Below are 23,812 nucleotides of genomic sequence, written 5' to 3' on the forward strand. Positions count from 1 at the left end.
CACCTGGCTGCTGCTGCCTGTGGCTGCGTCCTGTTCACTCACCCTCTGCTCAGCCAGACCAGGTGTTCACCCCTTCACCTCCTCCCAGTCTTCTCTCTCCACTGATAATCCTGCTGCTTCCACAGAGGAGCAAGAGGATATTAGAAAATGACCCTGCACCTGATCTCCCCTGCATGGCCGCAGGATCACCATCCCCTCAACCCCCTGCTGGCCAAGGCCATGCCTGCAGCACTGTGAGCACCTCCCCTTCCTGCCTTCCTGACCACTCCAGCCATGCCCCAATCTGCTGCTCAGCTGACGGCTTATTAAAACACTGTCCCTGGAGTCACACACATAGAGCAGTGACACGCTGGGACACTCACAGCCTACCTGGGCACATGCATGATGATGGGCACGTCCCCAGATGCCTTTACTTCTTAAGCTCTTTTGTGGCCCTTGCTCGTATTCTTCAGTTCTATAGACAGTTCAGCACTGAGATGGTGAAATTTTGTGCAGGTCTTATTTAGAAATTTCCTTTAAGCACATTCCAGGAAATAAAATTGTGTAAAGAAACTTCTGTCTTGGCAGGGAGAGGGCCTGGCCCATGCTGCCCTCCAGGTGGCATGAGATGACATGGGATAGAGAAGGGAGAACCCTGCCACCCTGGTTTCCTTCCTGGGATGTGTCTTACCAGGACATTTCATCTGGGAGAGCAGAGAACAGCTTTCACCACTTCATTAGACTTTCTTTCTCGTGCATTTTCATGTGTGGAACAGGTGTTTATTGCCTGCTGTGTGCCAGGCTCCTTTCAGGGAATGAGGACTCCAGCAGTAACCATGACAGACAGTGTTTCTGACTTTAAGAACTTTTTTTTAAAGATATATTTATTTATTTTGCATACATACTGGGGTATAAACCAGAGGTGTGGGAGGGTGAGAGCATTCACCAGAGAGAGTGGGGAGCAGAACAGGCAGACTGACTGAAACACACTGCTGAGGGGAGCAGCGGGTGAGACAGGAGATGTCTGCTGTGCCATGTGGATAGCTACCTGGCTGGCAGGGGAACGAACTCATGCTGCAGAGGCTGTGGATAGCTTCATAGTGCTGTGTTTAACCCCTTGCACCAGCAGGGAGGCCCCTCTGCCTTTGAGAACTTTGACCATCTTTCAGTGTAGATAAAATGACAACAGCCAAGCCCAATATCCTTTACTAGCACACTCCAAAGACCAGAAGCCCCATACTCTTACAATTCTTTTTGTATAGATATAATTGCATGCAGAGAGTTTGGGGGTTTTTTCCCCTAGCATTTTAGGGTTTTATTGGCTTAACTATTCCCCTGGTCTTTTCCATGACTTTGCAAACCCCACATGGTCAGTGCTTTGAGTCAATAACATTTTCCCCCCACTTCCCTAAATGCCACACATGCAGGCATTGGTTTCCCAGTTTTTTGATGTTATATGACTTTCCCTCTTACAATTTGTTTCATGTTGCTCTATTACAAAGTATTTCCAATTGTATATGAAAATAAATCCTAAAGCCTTTTATCATCTTTCCAGCTTGCTTTTTAGAAAGTCATCACAGTTGAATAGGTACAAGGAAACTAGTACAAGTTGCTTCATAGATGTGTTGTTTTTTTTTAATTATCTGTTCTAATAGAATTTTCTTGGAGTGGATGGCTTAGTTGTTGCTGGACCATGAGCTTTCCATTAATGCCTTTATTTCTGTGAATTTTGTGGCATCTGTGTCTCCCCAGAAACCTGAATGAGATTATTATCACCTTGTTCTTGCAGTCCAAATATACTTTTAATATCTTTGAATATAACATATTGAAGTGTAAAGTAGCTTCGTTCAGTGGGTGGTCTCAAGTTAACTTATCCAGTTATATTTTGCTTCCTCACCAGATCTGGGTTCACAGTGCCCACAATGCCAGTGGTTACTTCACTATTTATGGAGATGAGTCCCTCCAGTCAGATCACTTCAACTCAAGATTAAGTTTTGGAGACACGCAGACAGTCTGGGCACGAACAGGCTATTTGGGGTTCCTGCGGAGAACTGAGCTCACAGATGCCAATGGAGGTGAGAGCCCAGACTGGCAGGTGGCCACATGACCAGGTTCCAAACCAGGAGAATGCATGCGCACACTTCCTGTGCGGTAGCCAGGAAACAGCTGAGTGTAGATCTCAGCGTGTCCAAGTAGCTGAGGTCGGCATCCCATTCTCCGTGCTGTCCCGAGTGAAGACCAGCCTCACGACCAGGGGCAGGTGCCATCTCCTGTGTTTCCCCGGGCAGAGTACCCCAGCGCAGCACACTGACTTTGCTTACCAGCTCCAGAACCTTCCCACAAGCCCAAGGCCTGCCTGGAACCCAAACTGGCCTGGGGCTGCAGGAGCATGTACCTGCCCTCCACCAGGCGGGGTCTGGCCCATAGGAAGGGGAGGTTACTAGGAGCTCAGGCCTGATGCTGCAGACATTATGCCTTAGGGATGCAGCGCGGGGGCTGGTACTTGGGGGGTGGGGTATTTCAATGAGCCAAAACGTAAAAAACCTCTTGCTACTCAAATCTTTCCAGAAAGGCTGGTATCCTTTCTCACTTCTTAGTTCCACTAAAAATGGAGGCTAGGATATTTCACAAGGATGGGAGCTGAGATGATTTTGCCAGACCAGACTTCAGGAGATGAGTCTCCTGACACACCTGCCTGGCAGGAGCTATGCTGACTATGCTGGGTGAACCGCCATAAATTTAGGGGAAAAGTACAAAAATATGTTAGCATTGCATTTGCAATGTGGGAACATCGTAGATGATTTCATTCGAGGGTCTCCCTGGGGTTCCTGTGAAACACTACACTTAGCGAGAGTGAGGTTGCTGGTGAGGAGACAGTCAGGACCCATTCCAAGGACTCTCTGGGGGTGCTGCTTCCTTACCTCCCTGTCCCCCAAAAGATGTGAGACCCGGCTCCAATCCTAAACCAGCTAGTAATTGTCTCCACCTCATCTGAGTTAAACTGGAAAAGATTTGTTATCTGGTATTATTTCATTTCTTCACTTCTTAATTTTCATAACCAAGTTGCCACTTCTTTTAAATTTTCTCTGCTATATTGCTACCCTAAAGATTAAAGACATGTCTCCTTATTTTTAAAGCAAGATAGAACTGACTGCATGTTGTCATTATCAAGGTTTGCGCAACTGATAAGAATAAATTAAATGGTTACATGGGCTAAGGAAATCTTTGTTCATGAACATTATCAGAAAGTGCTTTCTTTTCCCACTCAGATATGGAATGGTAACAGATTCCATCAAGTGATAGAACCAAAGGGACTGGGTTTAATTATCATTGTGCTGCATCCTGCCCAAATGGCTTTGGGAGAGCTTGTGAGGGACGAAGGGTAGTTGCCACCGCAGGATGAGCCGTGGATGCGGCTGGTGTCGAGGACATGCTACTGCGTTTGTCCGTGTGTAGAAGCTGCTCCGGGACACATCCTGTCTCCAGGGTGGAGGCAGGGAGGGATTCTTGGGTGTGGGGCTGCTCTCCAGGGGGACAGCACTCCCAGCAAGTAGAAGCCCCAGGCTGCAAGGCTTCCTTTGTGGAAGGGGAACAGATATCCCGAGCATCCTTTCATCCCACCACTTCCTCACTTGAGGTTGGTTTTGACCATGCAAAAGAAAAAAGCAGCTGGAGCAGCATTTCAATGAGGCTCACACGTTTCCCATCCCCTAAACAGAGGGTGCTAGGGGGTGCTGCTTCCTCACCTCCCTGTGAGGCTCACACATTTCCCATCCCCTGAACAGAGCGCCACGACGCCCTCTACGTGGTGGGGGCCCTGGATGAAGCCATGGAGCTGCGGGGCATGCGGTACCATCCGATAGACATTGAGACGTCCGTCATCAGAGCCCATAAAAGCGTGACAGAGTGGTGAGTGATGGGAGGGTGTGCACAAGACGGGGCAGATGGGTACACGTGGGCCTTAGCTTCTGATTTTGAGGCTTTGCCTGTCGGGTCACTGAGCAGTAACCGAGCTCTCCTGGCATGGAGTTGGTATTTCCTGCCTTTCCTGAGAATGACCTAGAAACAACCAGACAGTGCTTTCCAGGAAGCCAAGTTCTCCTCAGTTGTTTGGTTTTGGTTTACGGAAGCATGGTGCAGAGGGAAACTAAGTTGCCTACAGATACTGGCACAGAAAATACTTTCATGTCTGTCATCGATGCAAATCACTGTGCCAAGTGGGAAAACTTCAGAAAAAAGCAAACATGCCCAAGTTAAACCAAGGCTAATGGTGACCAGTCACCCAGACACACTCTGGCAGACAGGGGCCCTTGAGGGTGTGGGGTTCACCCTCCTGGGGGCTGGACACCGTCCCTTCCTGGCCTGTTTGGTCAGCTGTGGTGTGAGTGTGTTGCCACTGCCCCCCCCCCCCACCAGGCCAGTCCTTCCTCAGACCTGTGTAAGGTGTTTGGGATTAAACATGGCTTAACCCAGAAACCAGGCATGGGGCCTACTTCGGTCTCCATCTAAGTCGCCGTCCCTGTCAATGGTTGCCTTCCATTCTTACACTTTTGCGAAAGTAATTTTGACTGGATCGTATCCATGCCCTCAAGAATTTCCTATCTACTTGCAAAACAGCTGTTTACTCCATGCTGCTCAAGCGATCTCTGGGCCACGAGGCTGGTTCTTACTCTAAGCATCACTGACATTCCCCCTGAGTGATCATGCCACGGAAAAGGGTCTCACATTCACCTCTTCTCGTGCCTTTTCTTCTGGCACCAGAAAGAAATAAAAGCAGTGGTTTTATTCTGAAGGCCGTCCATCTGTTGAGGACTATCCGGAGCTTGTGGTTTTCACTGCTCCTTGTCTGACCTTGCTGGTGTCTGCAACCCCCCAGCCCACTGTGCCCTTTCCTCACTTCCTGCTGAGAGTGTGGTTCCTGCATCCCCTACCAGACTGCCAGGGGCCCAGCCAGTCAACCAGCCCTCCCTGTTCTCTGCTCTCTCCATGTCACACTGCAAGGGCCTAGCAGGTCTCCCGAGCAGGGAAAGCAGTCAGTATCCAGCCCCGGGGGGCACACCCCTGCCCACTGCAGATGGAAACCCCACCCAAATTCCGTTTCCTCCATTGCAAATGAGTAATAAAATTGTGTGCCAACAACTGAGGTGTGTATGCATCCCACATCATAAACCTCCAGGGTGGATCACTAGGCACACGGAGCGAGATGCAGACGTCACGTAGTGTCATTGTGGGACTTTTGCACTGACACATCTTGGGAACAGCTTGGGGATTGTTCCCTGAGGTGGACACTTCCCCTGCTCAGAGCGCAGACAGAGAGCTGAGGCGCACGTGCTCCAGCCCTCCCGTTTCCTTTTTTTTTTTTTTAAATAATAAATTTTATTTTTATATTCCCCATACAATTGCAGCCCCCCCCCATTCTGACCCCAATCCCTCCCCTCCCGCCCCCGCCCCCCTAAAAGTGTCTCTGGTTCATAGTTTTTTGTTGATTTTGATTTTCACTTTCTTATAGTTATTCATTTTCCTGGTCCCTTATTTAAGTTTTCTAGATTCCTGCTATGAGTGAGACCATTCGGTATTTTTCTTTTTCTTTCTGGCTTATTTCGCTGAGCATGATCCCTTCCAGCGCCATCCATGTTGCTGCAAATTGCATGTGTTTATCTTTTTTGAATGCTGAGTAATATTCCATGGTATATATGTACCACATCTTCTTGATCCAGTCATCTATTTTTGGGCATTTGGGTTGTTTCCAAAGCTTAGCTATTGTAAACAGTGCTGCTATAAACATAGGGGTGCAGGTGTTCTTTGGAATTGATGTTTCTGTGTCCTTTCGCTCCCGTTTCCTTTTAATGTACACACTGGCCGTAACGAACAAACAGGTGTTTCTTTTCCTAAGACATACTCTCACTTTTGGAATATAATAATTGGTTTTCCCAAATACTTCCTCACAGCCGAGACTGTGTGTGTGTGTGTGTGTGTGTGTGTGCGCGCGCGCACGCTCACACGTGTCCCAGCAATCTAAGCAGGACCCCTGGAACTGGTCCCATCCTCCATGGGGCTGCCCCCTGGCCCTTCTGGCCTCCAAAGCCATGCAGTTTATGGGCACAGAGTAAATGAATATTAAGGTCCTTGACCACTTTTTAAAAGTCCAACTATGAAAGGTTAATGTGGCTTAAAGTGTAAAGCACTGAGTTTAGGCTTCCACAGATTGGGCAGATCAAATGCTCTGGGTGACCCTCCCAACACAACACTTCCAGATGACTCTGCATTCTTAAGAATTGTCCCCACAGGATTAGCTGTCACTGCATCATAGTCATCCCAAACTCAGTCCCTGAAGCCGTCATCCGCCATCCTATTATCCCCCCTTGTCTATAGTTGTCTCTGGCGTATCGGATCCTGGCACAGCCAGGGCTGGTGGGTCTATTGCTCCATATTTCTTGTCTTCCGAGATGTCCCCGTCCCTCTTTTGCTTACATCCCACCAACCAAGGTCAGGGGCATAGACGCCACCCTCAGAGCCACAGTGCCCAGATCCAGGGAGGCAGCCCTGCTGCCCCAATACCCCACCCCAACCCCAGCGCCCCTGACAGCAGCTGGCTGGGGGCAGCACCACTTTGAGGCAGATGCCGCCCAGATAATGGAGCTCGGGAGCAGCACGAATAGACGGGGCTGCTGACAGGCATGTGGGGGCCTGCAGTGGCTGAAGGAGATGGGCCTGGAAACCACAGGCCCAGGAGACATCTCGGATGGCACGCAGGCAGGTCTGCAAAGAACCAAGTGGCACTTCTTGAAAAGGAAAAGTAGTCGTCCAGTGACAGCCCGCGGGTAGTGATGGTTTTTTCTCTCTTCCAGTGCGGTGTTCACCTGGACAAATTTGTTGGTGGTGGTGGTTGAGCTGGATGGGTCGGAGCAGGAAGCATTGGACCTGGTCCCCCTGGTGACCAACGTGGTGCTGGAAGAGCACTACCTGGTGGTGGGGGTGGTGGTCGTGGTGGACATCGGCGTCATCCCCATCAACTCCCGGGGGGAGAAGCAGCGCATGCACCTACGAGACGGGTTTTTGGCCGACCAGCTGGACCCCATCTACGTGGCGTACAACATGTAGTCTTGTCTCTGGCTCCTGGGACTTTTCCAGAGATGTAAACATTTTTCTCAGTGTCACTAAAGTGTGCAGACGCCAGGGCGACGTTCGCCAGAGTGGAGCCTCTTGTCACGCGCTGGTGAGGACGAGACGAGCCGCAGCAGCCCTGGCCGCGTGGGGTGAGGTGTGGATGTGCCACTCAAGTTTGCTCAGAAGGACCTTGGATTACTGCCTTCGGTTTGTTGGAAAAGCCCATTTCGAAACTTTCTTTTCTTTTTTTTTTTAATTATTGGATAATAAGTGCTTTCTTCGTAAATGTGGTATTTTGTTAAAGCCAAAATAGCAATTAAAAAAAAAATATTCTGCCCTCCAGATGGGTTCTTTTAAACAATTTATGTAGTGTGACAAAAAAAATTGTTTTCTCTGTTTTAATGTGTCATGAAATCTTAATGACATGGACCTGTTACTAATTTAAGCCATTGCTAGATCTCATCCTTTTAGGAAAGTTTGTTGAGGTACGAGAAAACCTTCCAAATAGCACCTTCCAATTAGATTTTAGCAACTTTCTTTGTCAGAAATGTGCTGAAGAGACAAAGGCTAATATATGGCCTTTGAAGTTAGCATAGAATGAGAAGAAATTATAAATAAGGTGTATTTCGGCAATTATCTTGCAGATATCTTTGTACTAAACTAAAAAGATAAAATAAGTTAACTTCTTCATATGTAATTATGTACAAAACGTTTAATTTATTTTGATCTCTTTAGAAGTATAAAAAAGAAAAACATTCAAGAATATTAAAGTCTTGTAATGTTTGCTAATATAAAAAAGTGTTGTATTATCTTGCGTGGATAGTATCACAACAAATATATATATATGAAATATAAATCCACTAATGAACAAAGGAGATTTTAAAGTTTAAAATGCAGAACCTGTCACTTGCATGGTGTCCCTCCACTGTACTGTAGATAGAGAGAGATTCTCTCACACCCACTCTGCTGATGCGAGCAATCACAGATTGCCGGTAGCCCAGTCTAAACGTTTCTTCTAGAACCAGAGACCAGCAAGTGAAATTACTGCCATCTCAGAGATGGCGAAGGAATTTGAGGCTAAATGTGCACTATTTTTTTCTTTGCTGTGGAGGCAACAAGGAAGGTGTGCGCCCGTGCGCCCGCAGGCTCCAGGGAAGGCAGGTGGCGGATAGCACTGTTCTCTCAGCTGCGAGAATTCGTTGCACAATGTTTTTCAGCATTTTTGTTAGTGTCACCTTCTTTTGGTCCTTGGTATGAAAAAGAATAATATTCTGTGGTCATTTGCACTGGGTTGCTTTGATTCCCCTCAGATGGCCCATGTATGGAGTGGACAGTGTCCAGAACAGCTGAAAGGGAAGAGACTCAACAGGAGGAGATGATGCCTTCAGCCGGTGGTCTGGGGTTCCCTAGCCCGGGCCTCGTGCGTGACCCAGCCACTGGCTGATGCAAGAAAGCCTCCCCGCGGCCTTCGCATCGCCACCTGTGAGGACCACAATTCTGATTTCCGTCTGTTGCTGCTCCTGCCTCACACGTCCTCTGATTTTCAGAGCCCATCTGTAAACTCCTTGATTGAATTGGCCCAACCGTGTCCAGCCAAGAAGAGGGATCAGCTGCTCCAGAGTGATTTATTTTATCATCGCCCCAAATTGACCCTGCAGTGGCTCGTTGCTAGATGTGCATGACTAAGATTGTTGCTGGGCAAAATTTAGATTCTCCTTTCATTATATCGCAGGCAATGTCTTTATCTGCCTTTGCTCTATACGCAAGCAGTAAGCCCTTTGCTAAGAGAGTTTTGTTTGACTTCTGAGATCCAAGGCAAATTGTTTTTTAAAAATCTTAAGCGGCATATTTTTCTTTAATCCGTCTGCATGTGGGGTGCACCCTTCCATCTCCACAAACCATTTGATTTTTAAAATATCGTTTGACTTCATTGCTGTGTAAGAATATTTCTCTCCATGATTCAGATACACATTCCTACGGTCTTTTGCTTCCTAAGAGGGAAAACCTCGACACATTTAAAAAAAAAAAAAAAAAGCCGTTTTCTTAGACACACACCTTGTTGAAGGGGAAGTAGGCTTCAGGTTTCAGGTAAGACACTGAGTTGAAAACGCGACTGCAAGATCACCTGTGAGGTCCAGTGGATGTTGGAAGCAAATGCGGCAGGTGTCACTTCAAACACGACTTCCCTTGGCCACGTGCGCTCCAGACGCGAGGCCAGGGGCCGGGAAGGCCTGGGCACCGCGCTGTCATCTCTGGTGTCGGAGTCAAGGCCCAAGGCGCTGGGGGCTGGGATCAGAGTTCTGTTGTGCAAGGAGACACTTAGGTACCACCCGTTTCAGCAATAAAGAAGGATCGTTCTGTATTAGAAATTGTACTGTAGATAAATCATTCATGAGAATGTGACAAATGTTTGTCTTGTGACCTTGTGCTTTTGAAGTCAGACAAAACCGTGTAATCAACTTGCACAAAGGAGGGTACACAATGAACATTGAAACACAGACCTAACCCAGCAGGGCGGCTGCCTCATGGTGCTTGTTTATTATATATATTTAATCCTGCTTGACACTTTACCCAAGGGAAACTGTCCCTTTTATCAGTTGAATGTTAGCAGCGTTATTTCATAGAGTGTGGTGACTGGTTAGAGAAATCCATGTACTCAACCAATCACGGTTTCAAACAATTTTTATGTGCAAAGGACGGCAACCTTCTCGTATGTTAAACCACCAGTAAGCTTTGTACATCTGTGATAACGCCTGTTTTATATTCAAATGAACAAATAAAAGCTTTTATTTTTGTTGCTCTGAAAATAGCAGTTTCTTAATTGGTCCCCAGGAAAACTGTCTGGGGCTGCCTGGCTCCCGGAAAGGAAGTGACTCCTACAGGGAAATGTTTCTGACTCTGTTTACATAATTTGTTTCATTACTTATTAGTACAGATATCGTACTTTGAACAATGTTTAAATTTTGATGTGGGCATTTATTGCTGAAAGAATTCCTATGGCAACAAATGTTTTGTGAAATGTTTTTTTTAATTCTTTTAAATATATCTAAATATATTTGTTCACATTTTGCTGCAAGTGTACAGATTATTGGTAACTGTTTGGACAAACAGTCATCATGAGTCCTGTGTGCAAATGCTTCTGTCGGCTGTACGCAGGGACCGTGCAGCTCAGGAGGCAGGTCTCACTCACTGTTCCCACCCAAGTCATTTGTTTGTTGGACAACCAAAGTTCTACATTTTGCCCAAGATCTCAGTGTTCTGGTGACCGTCTTCTGGAAAACAGGAATGGGTTAACTGGCCGTCAGCCTAAAGAGTATTGAAACAGTCTCACATACATAAAAATCAGAACACAGAGCCCAGCTTACCCTCCGTGCCTGTATATTAGAACTCCACTTGTCCCCTCTCCTCCCGACTTTTGTTCAAGACAATCTCCACTTAAATGGGGGACGAAGCTTGGAGTGGGTGAAATGGATGGTTAGTGTCAGGCCAGCCTGGCTACAGGGGATGACTCCATTGCAAAGAAGACCCAGCTTCCCAGCGGGTAGCCTTGTGATGACAAACAAGGTGAGCCTAGCCCTGCTTCAGACAGTGTGTGTGTGTGTGTGTGTGTGTGTGTAGACGTGTGTGTGAGTACAACATGTGCGATGCCGTCTTCTGCATCCTCTCACACATGCTGACTTCTGGAGACTCATGCGATGATGGTTTGCAGCTCTGGTGTGATGCCATTCTCTGTCTTATGAATCCTCAGTGATGTCTGTGCACTGAGACAGGACAGCCTGGCCCCCTCGAGAGAAGCCCCGAGGCTGCTGCTTTAAAATTCCTGGGCAAAAAAGAACCATTTCCTTAAATCCACACTTCTATGCCCGCTTTGATTTACTACATTTTCTCGTTGGAACTCACCACCCCTGATCCCCACAGATGGAGCAGGCCTTTTATTTTCTGCCCCATTCCAGAGACTCGTGCTGGGACCCCACACGGCTGTCTCTCTAGCGTGGGAACTCGGCCTTCACACCTCCCGGGAGGTCAGGCTGCCTGGAATGGAGGGCCCCGCGCGCGCCGTCTCTTACTGTTGTTCAGCCTTTAATGTTCATCTGCAGCCTGTTGTTCTGTGGCGGAGACACTTTGAGCCCGTGGTGGAGGCAGCTCCTCTGGCTTCGGAAGGCCCCATCAAAGGGACGTTTCTGCTCCTGCCCTCCCCACGCACCTTTATCTTCATCCTTCCCACATGTCCAAACAGGACTCCGTGTCATGGGGGGCAAGTAGCGGGGAGGGGCGAGGCAGACTTCCAGGCCCTCCTGGGAGCCTTGGCTTTTTTCACAGCCCCACCGCACGGATCTCTAGGTCATCACCGGCGCCTGCCGACGGGCTGACCTGCCTCCACTTGGGTCCCGGCTCGCTTCTCATCAGCTCAGCCCTGAGTCTAGCAGAAAGCGGCCGCACAGACCACCTTCCCCGCCTGAGGCGAGTTCAGACGCCTGCCCCCGGAGGGGGTGCTCCTCCAGCCATGGGCCCCCCCGGGAAGCTGCAGCGTGTCAGGAGGCACAGATTGAGCCAGCACAGACTCAACAGTAGAAGGTAAGAGTGGGGAGGAAGGCCCTCAGCCCGTGAAGAGCTCCCCAGGGCCTGGCCGCGCTGGCGTGCCAGGAAGAGGTGCGGTGACCTCAGCTCCTTGAGTCGCTGTTTCCTGTACGTGGGGTTGAGGGTCTCGTCGCCCTCCAGCTGCCCTGTGGGAGGACGGGGTGTGTTTTCCCTGGGCCTCTGGCATAGCAGACCCCCAATGGAGGGCCTTCTCTGGGCTAGGTGGCATCAAGGGCCTCTGTGGCCAAAGGACTTCAAGCCTTCCCGGGAGCTGGGTGATAGACGGGAAGATGATGGAGCCAGAAACAGGCAGATGTTGATTTTTCTCATGATCCAGAAGATGCCAGTGAATCCTCACAGCTACTCAGGCCTCGTCGCCAAAGGTATTCACTGTAATGACCCCCAGTTGCCACCTAACAACCCCCCTGCCATTTGACAAATGATTGGAAATATCAGAAAGAAAATGCAGGATGATGGAGCAGGGGGAAGAGGGAGGAATTAGAAATAAATGATGTGGTTAGTGAACAGATAATGTATTCACAAGACAATAGCCATTAGAAAGATGCATGAAATAAAAGTGGGAAGAAGAAACAAGAACATGGAAGGATACAGAAAAGAACCAGGTCTAAGTGGACTTCCAAGTGACTGGAGTTTGTCAAACCTACTGCCCAATGTGTGCTTGAGATGGGGCAGCGGCGGGGCCACGGGCTCCCCTCTCCTACCGAATGAAGGGAGTGGATGAGCCCCAGAGGGCAGATGACAACCCCCATGGGTGCTCCTGGCACCTGTACTCCAGTGCTCTGGAGGGGGCCCCTCCACCGGAGCCACGCTGCCACCCCCACTGGCCTCCTAGGCCACCCTGCCTGCTCAGGAGACACTATTTAAAGTATAAATGCTATTTTTAGCTTGCAAGAACCACAGCAAGCATTAGCGGCCAGATTGGTCCTTGGGTTGTAGTTTGCTGATGCCTGTTCTAAGCTACATAAGTGCCATTGGCAAGCTTTGAGAATTAACTTCTGATTGTGAATTCCCTTTCAAGAGGAATTAGTTTCTGGTTGTAGCAGTTTGGTCTTTAAAAAAAAAAAAAAAGATTTATTTACTTATGCATACAAGAACGGGTATAAGCCAGAGGTTCAGGGGGTGAGAGGATTCACCAGAGAGAGTGGGGAGCAGAACAGGCAGATCGACTGAAATACACTGCTGAGGGGAGCAGCGGGTCTGCTGAGGGGAGACAGGAGAGGTCTGCTGTGCCATGTGGGTTGCTCCCTGGCCAGCCAAGGATCGAACTCGTTCTGCAGTGGCTGGCGATAGCTTGCTAGCACTGTCTTTAACCCCTCCCCATCAGGGAGGCCCATATAGTTTGATTTTTACCAAAAAAAAGTTAAATTGTTCAACTTCTGTCTTACTCACTTGTTCAATCACTGAATATTTGAGCATCCGTCCTGGGCAATTTCTAGGACAAAGCAGTGAGGACCCCCGCAGCTGGGACTCTCAGGTAAAAGGCAGACTGGGTGGGCGCAGCTGGCTTCTGCCACGGGGAGACCATCACCTTGGCTTTTCTGTCTTTAAAAAGAAGGGCTCAGACCAGAGCTCTTGACGCTCTCATTTCCCCTATCTACACTAATCTTTAAGCCGATCTTCTAAATATGATTATGAGGTCGATGACTTATTCAAACCTTTTCCTGCCACCAAGCAGCAAGAACTCCTTGCACGTCATCCCCTGCAGACACAGGCTGCCCTGGGGAGCCAGCACTGTGCAAAGAACAACTTCATTGCTTCTGAGGGCAAGCCCAGAGCATCATAAAAGACACGCTTTGGGGTAATTTGATGCTTCGTCCTGCTTGTAGCTAAAGATCAACATGTGGTCACCCTGTGGGTGGTGGGGTTTGGCAGCAGTGTATAACACCCCTTGCCCCCAATTTCCCTTTCTCTATTTAGGAGAAAGGGGCTAGGTGTCCTGCTCTTACCAAATATTCTAGCCCTTGAGTTTCCTGAAAACAGCAATGAAATCCTAAAGATGTCAGGATTCTTTTTGAATAACAAAGTTCAGACTTGCTCCTTATTGTCTGATCAATCTAGTCTATCAGCAGAAGCAACCACATTTGATATTACTCCATCCAATGTTTAAGGGTAGAAGAAGTTATTTAAAGAGAGTTGGTGATCTTCTGTAGTGTGAATAATTAAACCTCCCCGTTGTTCTGTTTAAGGTCAAGTCAAATATTCAGGTATTAACATGTTAATAATAATAATGAGTATTTCATTTAATCTTGCAAAAGGATGACAGTGGGGGATAAGTTCCTACAGAAAGATCCTTCTCCCCATCCTTACCACCTCTGTTCTTGCCAGCTGTCCTTCCAGACATCTCTATTACAAAAGTTCTCAATTTATGGACTTTGATGGCTCTAGAGTCATAGCGTAAGAACAAAAAGTCAGTCTAGTGGCATTTAAGGAGTTCCTACTATGCTGAAAGCACTAAGTGGGATAGGGATGGGGTTCCAGGAAGCACAGCATTGCCAAGGACAGTAACCTAGTGGTGGGAGAAAAGTTAGAAAGATTAGCACGTCAGAGGAGGTGGCCAGGTGTGTGGGTTGGAAAGGAGATAATTAAGGAAGGGGAGAGATACAGCCATCACCTGCCATCCACAGCTCAGCGCTTACCCCAGGGCTGTTAGGAAAACCCAGATCAGCATTTTTTTTTTTAAGATTTATTTATTTATACAAGCACTGGGTACAGTCAGAAGAAGCACAGAAGGGTGAGATAATTCACCAGAGCCGGAGTGGGGAGCAGAACAGACAGACTAACGAAATACATTGCTAAGGGGAGCAGCGGGCACGGCAGGAGAGGTCTGCGCACCATTTGGGACCCTTACCGGCTGGCCAGGGATGGAACCGGCGCTACAGAGGCTGTGGGCAGCTTTGCAGCCCAGCGCTCAACTGCTGTGCCACCTGGGAGGCCCCAGATAAGCATTTCTGAAAAACTTGTAATGTTCTGGATAGGCAAATAAATCACATGGTCCAAATAAGAAAACTGCATTGTGACATGTGGACACAACCCCACAGCCACCTCAGGGACCATTTATATTCATTGCTGGTGTCTCTTTTCCATGTTTCTTTTCTTTTTTTTTTTAAAGAGGCATGTTTTTATTTATTTATTTGTTTGTTTGTTTGTTTTGTTTATACATGCACTGGGTACAGTCAGAAGCACGTGAGGGTGAGAGAATTCGCCAGAGCCAGAGCGGGGAGCAGAACAGGCAGAAGGACCGAAGTACACTGCTGAGGGGAGCAGCGGGCGGCAGGAGAGGTCTGCGCGCCATGCGGGACCCTCCTCCGGTGGCCGGGGAGCAGCCGGGGATCGAACCGGCGCCGCGGAGGCTGCGGGCAGCTTCGCAACCCAGCGCTCAACCGCTGCGCCACCGGGGAGGCCCATCTTTTCCATGTTTCTTTATGTGAATTATGAACACATTTTCTCCCATCCTCCACTCCGCCACAGGCAGAGCACACTGGGCGGTCTCTGCACCCAGTTCTCTGAAAGCACCATCTCCATCTTCCAGGACGCGTTGCTCATTCAGCCCCCCGCCAGTCTTTTTCTATTGTAAACAGATTTTTCTAGTGACAAGAATAATTCATTTCACATGTGGGCCAATATATCTGGGGATAAACTGGCACTTTCCGGAAGGGGACTGATGAGTCAGGGGGCAAAGTCATCTGCAATTTTGACAGAAGCTGCCAGAAAACCCTCCACACTAGCTTTACTTTAATTTTCCACATTCACAAGTCACACTTCCCCAACAGAGCATTGTTTTCAATTTGCATTTCTCTTGTCATAAGGAAGGTTGAATACTCAAAATTCTTTTAAAACAGCGTTTGTATTCCTTTATCCTCAAAGTATTTGTTCAATCTTTTGAACATGTTCGAAAATAATGGCACATCTTCACTTGGGAAATACTGGGTGTAGGGTCAGGAAGGACACAGAGCAGGTTTTCTATGATCCCACAGACCGAGTAAAGGAGGAGTCCTGGAGCCCTCACTGGCTTTTGCAGATCTTTTATTGGGATTTACCAGGCATATGGCAGGCAGGGGTGCTGGGGGGCCGGGAGGCTGTCAGTCCTTCCAGCCCCCAGCAAATCCTCACTCTATCTGGGCTCTCTTGCGTTTTCTGCTTCTCTGCTCTTCTATTCGTTCTGCTGCTTCTCGGCTTCTTCATCGGCTTCTTCTGGCGTCCCCGTGACGCCGTCCTTAAAAAGCACAGTCTCGGCCCAGGTGAATCCCATCTACCTAGGCCCACACCCTATTCCAGGTGCCCGCCATCAGGCATGCATTCAGGACTGCAAGGATCCATCATCTATCCTGATGGCGGGAGGGCAGAAAAGCCTGTCATTTTTTTCTTACCCTACGCTGGGTTATTGAACATGTTAGAAAATGTGATTCTTAAAAATGGGAGCAGAACAATGTAGGGTAAGTGATGCTCTGGCTTTTGGGCCATTGGCGTCTGTGCCCATCACCTGTGGCTTTGAATGCAGGAAGCTCTCGGGAGCGTGGGCTGGGGCGCGCCTGCCTGATGGCGGAACCTGGAGTGTGGTGTGGGCATGCGTAAGTGGGCACACCTGAGCTGAGCTGTAAGGGCTGCGTCAGAGAACGGAGTGTGGTGGAGAGTGGCGGGGCACAGCAGCAGAATGGCTATGAGAGGAAGAAACCATGGGAGAATGCCAGAGAGAGCCCAAAAAGTAAAGATTTTCCTGGGGCTAGTAGGCCTTGCCAGCCTCCCGCCCCCAGCCTGCCCTGTGCCCTGCAGGCCTGCAACTACATTTGGCTTTAGTCAGCAGGATGATTTGAAGCAGACAGGTATGGTGCCCTCGGGAGATCTCGGGAGAGACTGAGGGATAGCAGGCCGTGAGCATGTGGTCCTTGGTGGCTGGGCTCCTCTGTGTGGGCACCTTCCCAGAGGTGGCCCAAGGTGGATGAGTCCCCAGTGCAGATGGAGAGGACTCTGCACACAGTGGGGAAGGCATTGGATGGACATGGTGCCTGCTCAGAGGCAGGGCTGAGGGTTGAGTGTCCCTCACAGCTCTGCAAATGGAGTCAGGCTGAAGGCGCCATGGCAGCACAGGGGGTGACCAAAATCCAGGAGCTGTGGGAAGGGCAAAAGATGCCACAGGAGCACAGGAGGTGGACAAGGCCTGGGAGCTGCAGGACAAGACCTTGTGTAGAGGAGGACACGGCCTGCAAGGACCGTGACAGCAGATTTGTTGAGGAAGAAAGAGGACCATGATGGGTCGTTAGGAGCGCGCCCAGTGCTGACGCAAGGATAAAACTAATGAACTTGGACTAACAAGGCTGCCAGAAGGTGGGGAACTTTGGCAGGTTGTTGTTATATCTGTGGGACCTGGGGATGGACGGGGCCATTTGTACACCCCGGGAGGTGAGACTCCAGGGGTAGCCCATGGGCCTCGGAGGCCTAAAGCAGCCTGTATACTGGCCAGCACGCTTAGGGCCATGGCAGGCAAGAGAGGAGCCCAAGACTGGCCGAGGAAGGACACCCTCGCCAGGTTCTCTGCAGCCATGCAAGAGATACATGGAAAAAAACCAACTTAGATAAGGCAAAAGGTCAGGAAGCCCTGAGTGGTTGTTAAGCAGCCTAAGGATGCCAAAGAAGGCAGGTGAGCCTCTTCAAATCACCTGAGAGTGATGCCCTGCTCACTTTTGGAGAAGGGTGAGGTGCTGAGGGCTCAGGGCCCAGAAAAAGGCTGCATGTGGCGCTTGCTATCCCCGGGTCCCCAGCTGAGGCCTGGCCTGAGTGCAGGGTCTGCTTGTCACACTGGTGGCTATGAAAGCCGAGTGTTGGAGTGCAGCCATGAGTACCCCTGGGAATTGAGCGATTATCCCCAAAAGAATATAGAGCATGTCGCCAATCTCTGAGTGCATGCTGGGGATGGATGCGGGGTGTGGCTTGTGGCTGAGACCACAGCCAGAGAAGGCCAGGAAGCCTGATGGCTCCTGGCGAGTGATGGTGGATGCCCTGAGTGAATGCGTGGTTCCCCCTCCCATGAGCACTGCCTTCGGCAGCAGACTGGTGCATCATCTGTGGTGCTAACCATCCTGTCTTTTTGCCCCTAGGTTGGTGTGAAAGGGCTTCATTGTATTCTGTTGTATTTTGTTTATTCGCTTGCAGTCTGTTTACTTTTGGGGGTCACGGGTGTGGTGTTCCCCATTCTCCAAGGGAAACTTGTGGGTAGATTGTACGGTGAAAATTCCTGAGGGGCTGGATTGTAGGGTCAATGAAAGTAGCTCAGGCTTTTGCACCATTGGCCCCTGTGGCCTTGAATGCAGGAGGCGCTGGAAGCGTGGGCTCCGGGTGCGCTTGCCTGATGGCGGACACCTGGAGTGTGGTGTGGGCGTGCACAAGTGGGCACACCTGAGCCGGAGGCTAGACGGCAGCGTCACCAAGGACGGGGCGGCAGAGGACGGCTGCGAGAAGCAGCCCGGAGGAAAGGGCTTGTAGAGAGTCGCAGGGGGGAGGCCAAGTTGCTGTCTCCCTGCTGGCTTCTTCCTCTGCCTACCGGTTAAAATAACTGGGGGGTGATGCCAAGGGTGCCAAGGTTCTCTGTTAAGCTGCCTAAAAGAGTGAACAAAGGTGAAACCATCCCAGGCCTGACATGGGTGCAGAACAACAGGTTTCCATGTGTCGCGTCTAGCTCACAGAGCAGGTCTCCCTGCCCTTTCTGAGAGGCCACGTCATGAATCTGTGAACTGTCGAAAACTGATAATATTGGGACCGGGGTGGGGGGGAGGGGTTTGCATGTTGTGTTCCATGAATCCCACTGACTATTGCCCTGAAATAGACCCGTTTCACACCTCTTGGTGACTCAGCCAGGATTCCTTGTTTTCCATATCACGGTGTTCTGGAATCCTCCTTTGAACCAGTTGTAGCATCTTAGTTTCCTCACTAAGGAGCTCAGTAAAACCTTGGTATGTTCCTTCCACATCCGGGCGGGATGCTCCTCTGCTGCCGTCCTTTCCAGACGCGTCGGCTGCCTGGAGCTCTGTGCCCGGGGAAATCTGCCCCTTGTGATGAGTTGAAATGTATGTTTTCCCACTTTGTCACTTTCTTCAACTTTTTATCATGCTCCAATTTGTATTTTCACCTAATGGAATTCGCCCGTCTTGTGAGGCTCTGGAGGTTTTGAAGTCAGAGCCCCACCGCCGCCTCAGCAGGGGAGTTGGGGGGGCAGCAGGAAAAGCAGGCCTCCTCCTGGCGGTCTTGAGGTGGGAGTGTCCACCCGGGGTAGAAGGCTGAGGGACGGGCTGCATGGAGGTCCCAGCTGGCGGGGCTGCAGCCGGCAGGTGCCAGCAGTTTTATATTTGGCGCCTGGATCAATAAGGTGCAAGCAAAATGAACCATTGTGTTCATCAGCTCCTTAGTTAATCATTCTCTGCCAGACAGGCTGAAGGGCCCTAAAATGGCCAGATCAGGCAGGTATCAACTAGGGTGGGGACCCTGAAAGAGGATGTAAGGCGGGGTGGGGGCCATCTCGGGAAGCCCAAACTCTCACTTTGCTCCTGGTCTGGGAAGAAAGAAGAAAGCAGCAGCTTCCAGCAGCCAACCTCTGAGAGAAGCGGAAGAGCTTCACAGGGCCCGGCTGGCCGCACCTGCCTCCTCTGACACTGCCTGAAAGGAGCACCCGGGCCTGGTGTCTCAGAGCTGTTTGCTGTCGGTGTACCCCAACAACGCGCTAATAGCTGTTGACCTGGTGTTTCTGACTCTGCGGCCTCCTGGTGACCAGAGCTGCCCAGCACTGTTGATGAGTCACCAGTTCTGTGGCCAGGTCATCTTTTGAGAGTTGTTAATCACCTGGCACCGGCTCCAGATGCTGCTGTCTCCAGTGCTGTCGTCCTGACTGTGGCTGGGGCGGTGTCCTCTCAGCAGCCCCGCCTGTGAGCACCGCCACCTGAAGTGAGTTGGCGCCTGGCCCACTGCTTGCTGGCTGCCATAAGCTCCGCCGCCATCTTGGATGAGCAGTCTTCGGTGGGGTGTGGACACTGGGCACTCTCTGGTAGTCAGCTGCCTGTGGCTTTGGAAACTTTGTTTCCCCTGTTTGCTGAAGAAACCCCATTGTCCTCTGAGCCTGAGCGGTCTTGGAATTGTGCATGTGCATGAGAACCCGCAGTGACCTGTCCTCCACCTGCACTGTCCTGCGCCCCGCCCTGCGCCCCCTGTAGTGCTGTTTCATTTCGAGTCATGTTGGAGCACATATTTTTAGTTCCTGTTCTTTCTCCAGTTCAGCAGCATTTTCCCATCTCTTACCTGAGACTCTGGGGTCTTAGGCGAGTGAGATCCACAGATGATCCTTCTGATAGGGCGTCGCCACGAGCAAAATAGGGCTTTCCTTAGCTTGTTATACTCCTGAATCCTTAAGACCAGAAATGCTGCTGCTTTGAATTCCGATTGTGCTTGAACTTACTTAAAAAGAAAGTCTCATCTTACACCATATACGCCAATCAGCGTTCTTTAATTTTTTTATTTTTTACATATTCATATTTAAACAATATTTGCTTCCCCCACCCCCTCAGGTGTAGTCCCCATAGCGTTTCCTTCACCAATGCACCCGTGTACCATCACCTCAGCCCCCTGTGCTCCTCCCTCCCTCCCTCTGATCCCTCTCCCTCCTCCTCCCCTGCAGGATGTCTCTGCTTTATAATTGTCTGTTTTTGCTTTGTTGTGTTTTGTACTGTTGTTATTTTTTTACACTGATGTCTTATTTGGTTCCCCTATATTCCTGCTATAAGTGAAACCATCTGATTTTTTTTTTTCCCCAATCTGGCTGATTTCACTGAGCATAATTCCTTCTAGCTCCATCCATGTTGCTGTGAATTGCATGTGTTTATCTTTTTTGAATGCTGAGTAATATTCCATGGTGTATATGTACCACATCTTGATCCAGTCATCTATTTTTGGGCATTTGGATTGTTTCCAGGTTTTACCTATTGTAAATGGTGCTGCAGTAAACATGGGGGTACAGGTGTTCTTTTGCATCAATGTTTTTGTGTCCTTTGGGTAGATCCCTAGGAGTGGAATTGCCGGGTCCTATGGTAGCTCCATTTTGAGTAGACTGAGGAACCTCCACACAGCTCTCCATAGTGGTTGGACCAGTTTGCACTCCCACCAGCAGTGCAGGAGAGTTCCTTTTTCACCACATCTCACCAACATTTGTTGTTGCTTGTTTTTTTGATGTGTGCCATTCTCACTGGTGTAAGGTGGTATCTCAGTGTGGTTTTGATTTGCATTTCCCTGATAAGGGATGTTGAACATTTTTTCATGTGCCTGTTGGTCATTTGCATTTCCTCTTTGGAGAAATGTCTTTTAAGTTCTTCTGCCCATTTCTTGACTGGATTGTTTATTTTGTTTTTGTTGAGTCCTGTGAGTTCTTTGTATATCTTTGTGATCAGTCCCTTATCAGTTGACTGGAGGGCAAAGATTTTTTTCCCAATCAGTGGGGTGTCTCTCTGTTATGGTTACTGTCTCTTGCTGTGCAGAAGCTTTTTAGTTTGATGTAATCCCAGGTGTTTATCTTTGCCTTCACTTTCTTTGCTTTGGGTGATGTTAGTGAGATGTTCGTCCTGCGGTGCTCTTTGGGGGAAGTAGGTGGGGGGAGAAGGACTGTCCAGTGACCCTGAGATCAGTAAGAGTGTTTTTAAGTTCATGGCCGGTTTCACTCCAGGAGTGAAACCAGGTAGATTCAAGGGCTGTGGACCAGGATTGTGACTTGCAAAAGCAAAATGCTTCCGGGGAGACTAAGAACGCGTGTGCAGAGGCAGCTCACGGCCACACGACTCGTGACGGCACGGGCCAGAGGGAGAACTGATTTGCTTAGGAAAGTCCAGCGGGACCTGGACTGGCTACTAAAAACAAAGGAGGTTTGCATGGGCAGTAGCTTGGAGACGTCGCCCCTTCCCAGAGCTGCTCTGGGGGTCAGGGTTGGTTTGTTTCAAAGCAGCAGAGCTATAAAGGGGGCAAAGACAGGCTTGGGGAGAATGCAGCTTCCAGGCAGAAGGAAACAATAAAGCTGACTGGAAGCCTTGACAGCATCCTTCACTGAAACAACTGCTTTTTTCCAGCAGGCCGAGTTAGCAAAAGCACACCTAGACTTAACCCTTCCACATGCACCTTCTTCCTTGAAAGGCGGCATCTGCAGGTGCAAAGATGCCTCGGGCAGGCACACTTCAAGTCCCCCTTTTCTAGCCTTCCCTCGTTCCTCCGCTGAGCCCTTCTTAGGTGTCTGTTTTCCCTGTTCGGGCCCAAGGTCAGGCCAGTTAAGGAGAAGGACCAGAGGCTGAGGGGCTGCAACTCTCGGGCCCCAGACCCAGGTGAGAAGACCGTCTGCCACGCGCGCAGGGGGAGAGGGCATCGTGGCCACTCCCCGGGGAGGCACCAGTGGGTGGGGGAGGCCCATGGGATTCTCCAGCAGCCCCCAAGATGCAACCCTCGTGCCTCTGAACTTCCAACAAACCCTTGTGAAATCCAAGATTTATTCTTTTTTCTTTCTCTTTTTAAAAGATTTTATTTATGCAAACAACAGCTGTGCTGTAGGACAGAGGTGTGCGGGGTGAGAGGATTCACCAGAGACGGTGGGAAGCAGAACAGGCAGATCCACTGAAATACACTGCTGAGGGGAGCAGCGGGCGAGACAGGAGAGGTCTGCCGCGCCATGTGGGTAGCTCCCTGGCTGGGGATTGAACTCGTGCTGCAGTGGCTGTGGACAGCTGTTCACAGTGCTGAGACTTAACCCCTTGCGCCACCAGGGAGGCCCCTCTTTTTTATGTAATTTATATTTTACATCATTGTTCATTTCTGTACAATATTTGCTCTCCTCTCAGGTGTAGTCCCCATAGAATTCCCTCCGCCAGTGTACTTGTCCTTTGTGCTTTTCCCTTACCTGTTTGATCCCTCTCCCTCCCCTGCAGAATGTCTCTGATTTATAGTTGCCTGTTAATTTTGTTTATTCTTTTCCCTGATCCCTTATTTAGCTCCCCTATATTCCTCCTGTAAATGAAACCATCTGGTATTTTTCTTTTTCCTTCTGACTGAGCATAACCCCTTCTAGCTCCATCCATGTTGCTGCAAATGGCATGAGTTTATCTTTTTTGATTGCTGAGTAATATTCCACTGTGTATATGTACCACATCTTCTTGAACCAGTCATCTATTTTTGGGCATTTGGGTTAAGAGCCCCTGCTCTCTGTTCTCACGATCAACAGCAGGAAGAAACTGAACACAAATCACAAAATTTATACAAGTAAATAAATCACCATTCCTTCTGTCATGTGACTTTGACTTCTGTGTCTCCTATAAGTGTGACCATTTGGTATCTGTCCTTGTTTTCTCAGTGTATCTCAGCAAAATGTCATTAGGGTCACCCATGTTGTAGCATATTGCAGAATTTCCTTCCTTTCGAGGATGAATAATATTCCATTGCAGACATAGGTCACATTCGTTATCCAGTCATCTGAGGGTGGACACCTTGGGTTGTTTTCATGTTTTAGCTGTTGGAAACAATGCTGCTATGAACAGGGGGATGCAATTATCTCTTTGAGACCCTGTGTTCAATTCTTTTGGGTTTATCTCTGCAAGAGGGATTGCTGGGTTGGTCCTACAAAAATTCTGCTTTTATGTATTGAGGAACTGCCATTCTGTCTTCCATGGAGGTATATAACTTTGCATTCTCACCAGTGATATTTAGTGTATCAATTTCTCTACATCCTCACCAATATTCATTGTTTTCTGGGTTTTTGTTCTTGATAGTAGCTATTCTAATGGTTTTAAGTTTTGATTTGAATTTCCCTAATGACTGGTAATATTTTTTTTTCCCAAGCATTCTTTTTTAAAAATTTTAATTATTTTATTTTATATAATTCTTACATTATTTTTCATTTTTGCATAATGTATGCATTTTCATTTTGGTTATATTCCCCATACAATTCCCACCCCCCTCATTTTGACCCTAATCCCTCCCCTCCTCCCCACCCCCCATAGTGTCTCTGGTTTATAGTTGCTTGTTGATTTTGATTTTTACTTTATTATAATTAGTCTTTTTCCTGGTCCCTTATTTAGGTTTTCTAAATCCCTGCTATGAGTGAGACCATCTGGTATTTTTC

The 23,812-nt window shown here is 49.0% G+C and overlaps 1 protein-coding gene across 2 annotated transcripts in view; it reads left to right on the plus strand.

The window, feature by feature from the left end:
• The window catches only part of DIP2C (disco interacting protein 2 homolog C), a gene marked incomplete at both ends in the record, with an annotated part of 341,031 nt that extends 333,951 nt beyond the window's left edge, over nt 1–7,080 (plus strand). For both annotated transcript variants that reach the window (XM_084253747.1, XM_084253748.1), the window contains 3 exons: nt 1,880–2,054; nt 3,765–3,888; nt 6,828–7,080. In XM_084253747.1, the coding sequence (XP_084109873.1) occupies nt 1,880–2,054; nt 3,765–3,888; nt 6,828–7,080 (552 nt within the window). The remainder of the gene's footprint in view (nt 1–1,879; nt 2,055–3,764; nt 3,889–6,827) is intronic.
• Between the last annotated feature and the right edge of the window lie 16,732 nt (nt 7,081–23,812).

Source organism: Talpa europaea, assembly GCF_964194135.1.
Source record: "Talpa europaea genome assembly, chromosome: 14".
Lineage (NCBI taxonomy): Eukaryota > Metazoa > Chordata > Mammalia > Eulipotyphla > Talpidae > Talpa > Talpa europaea.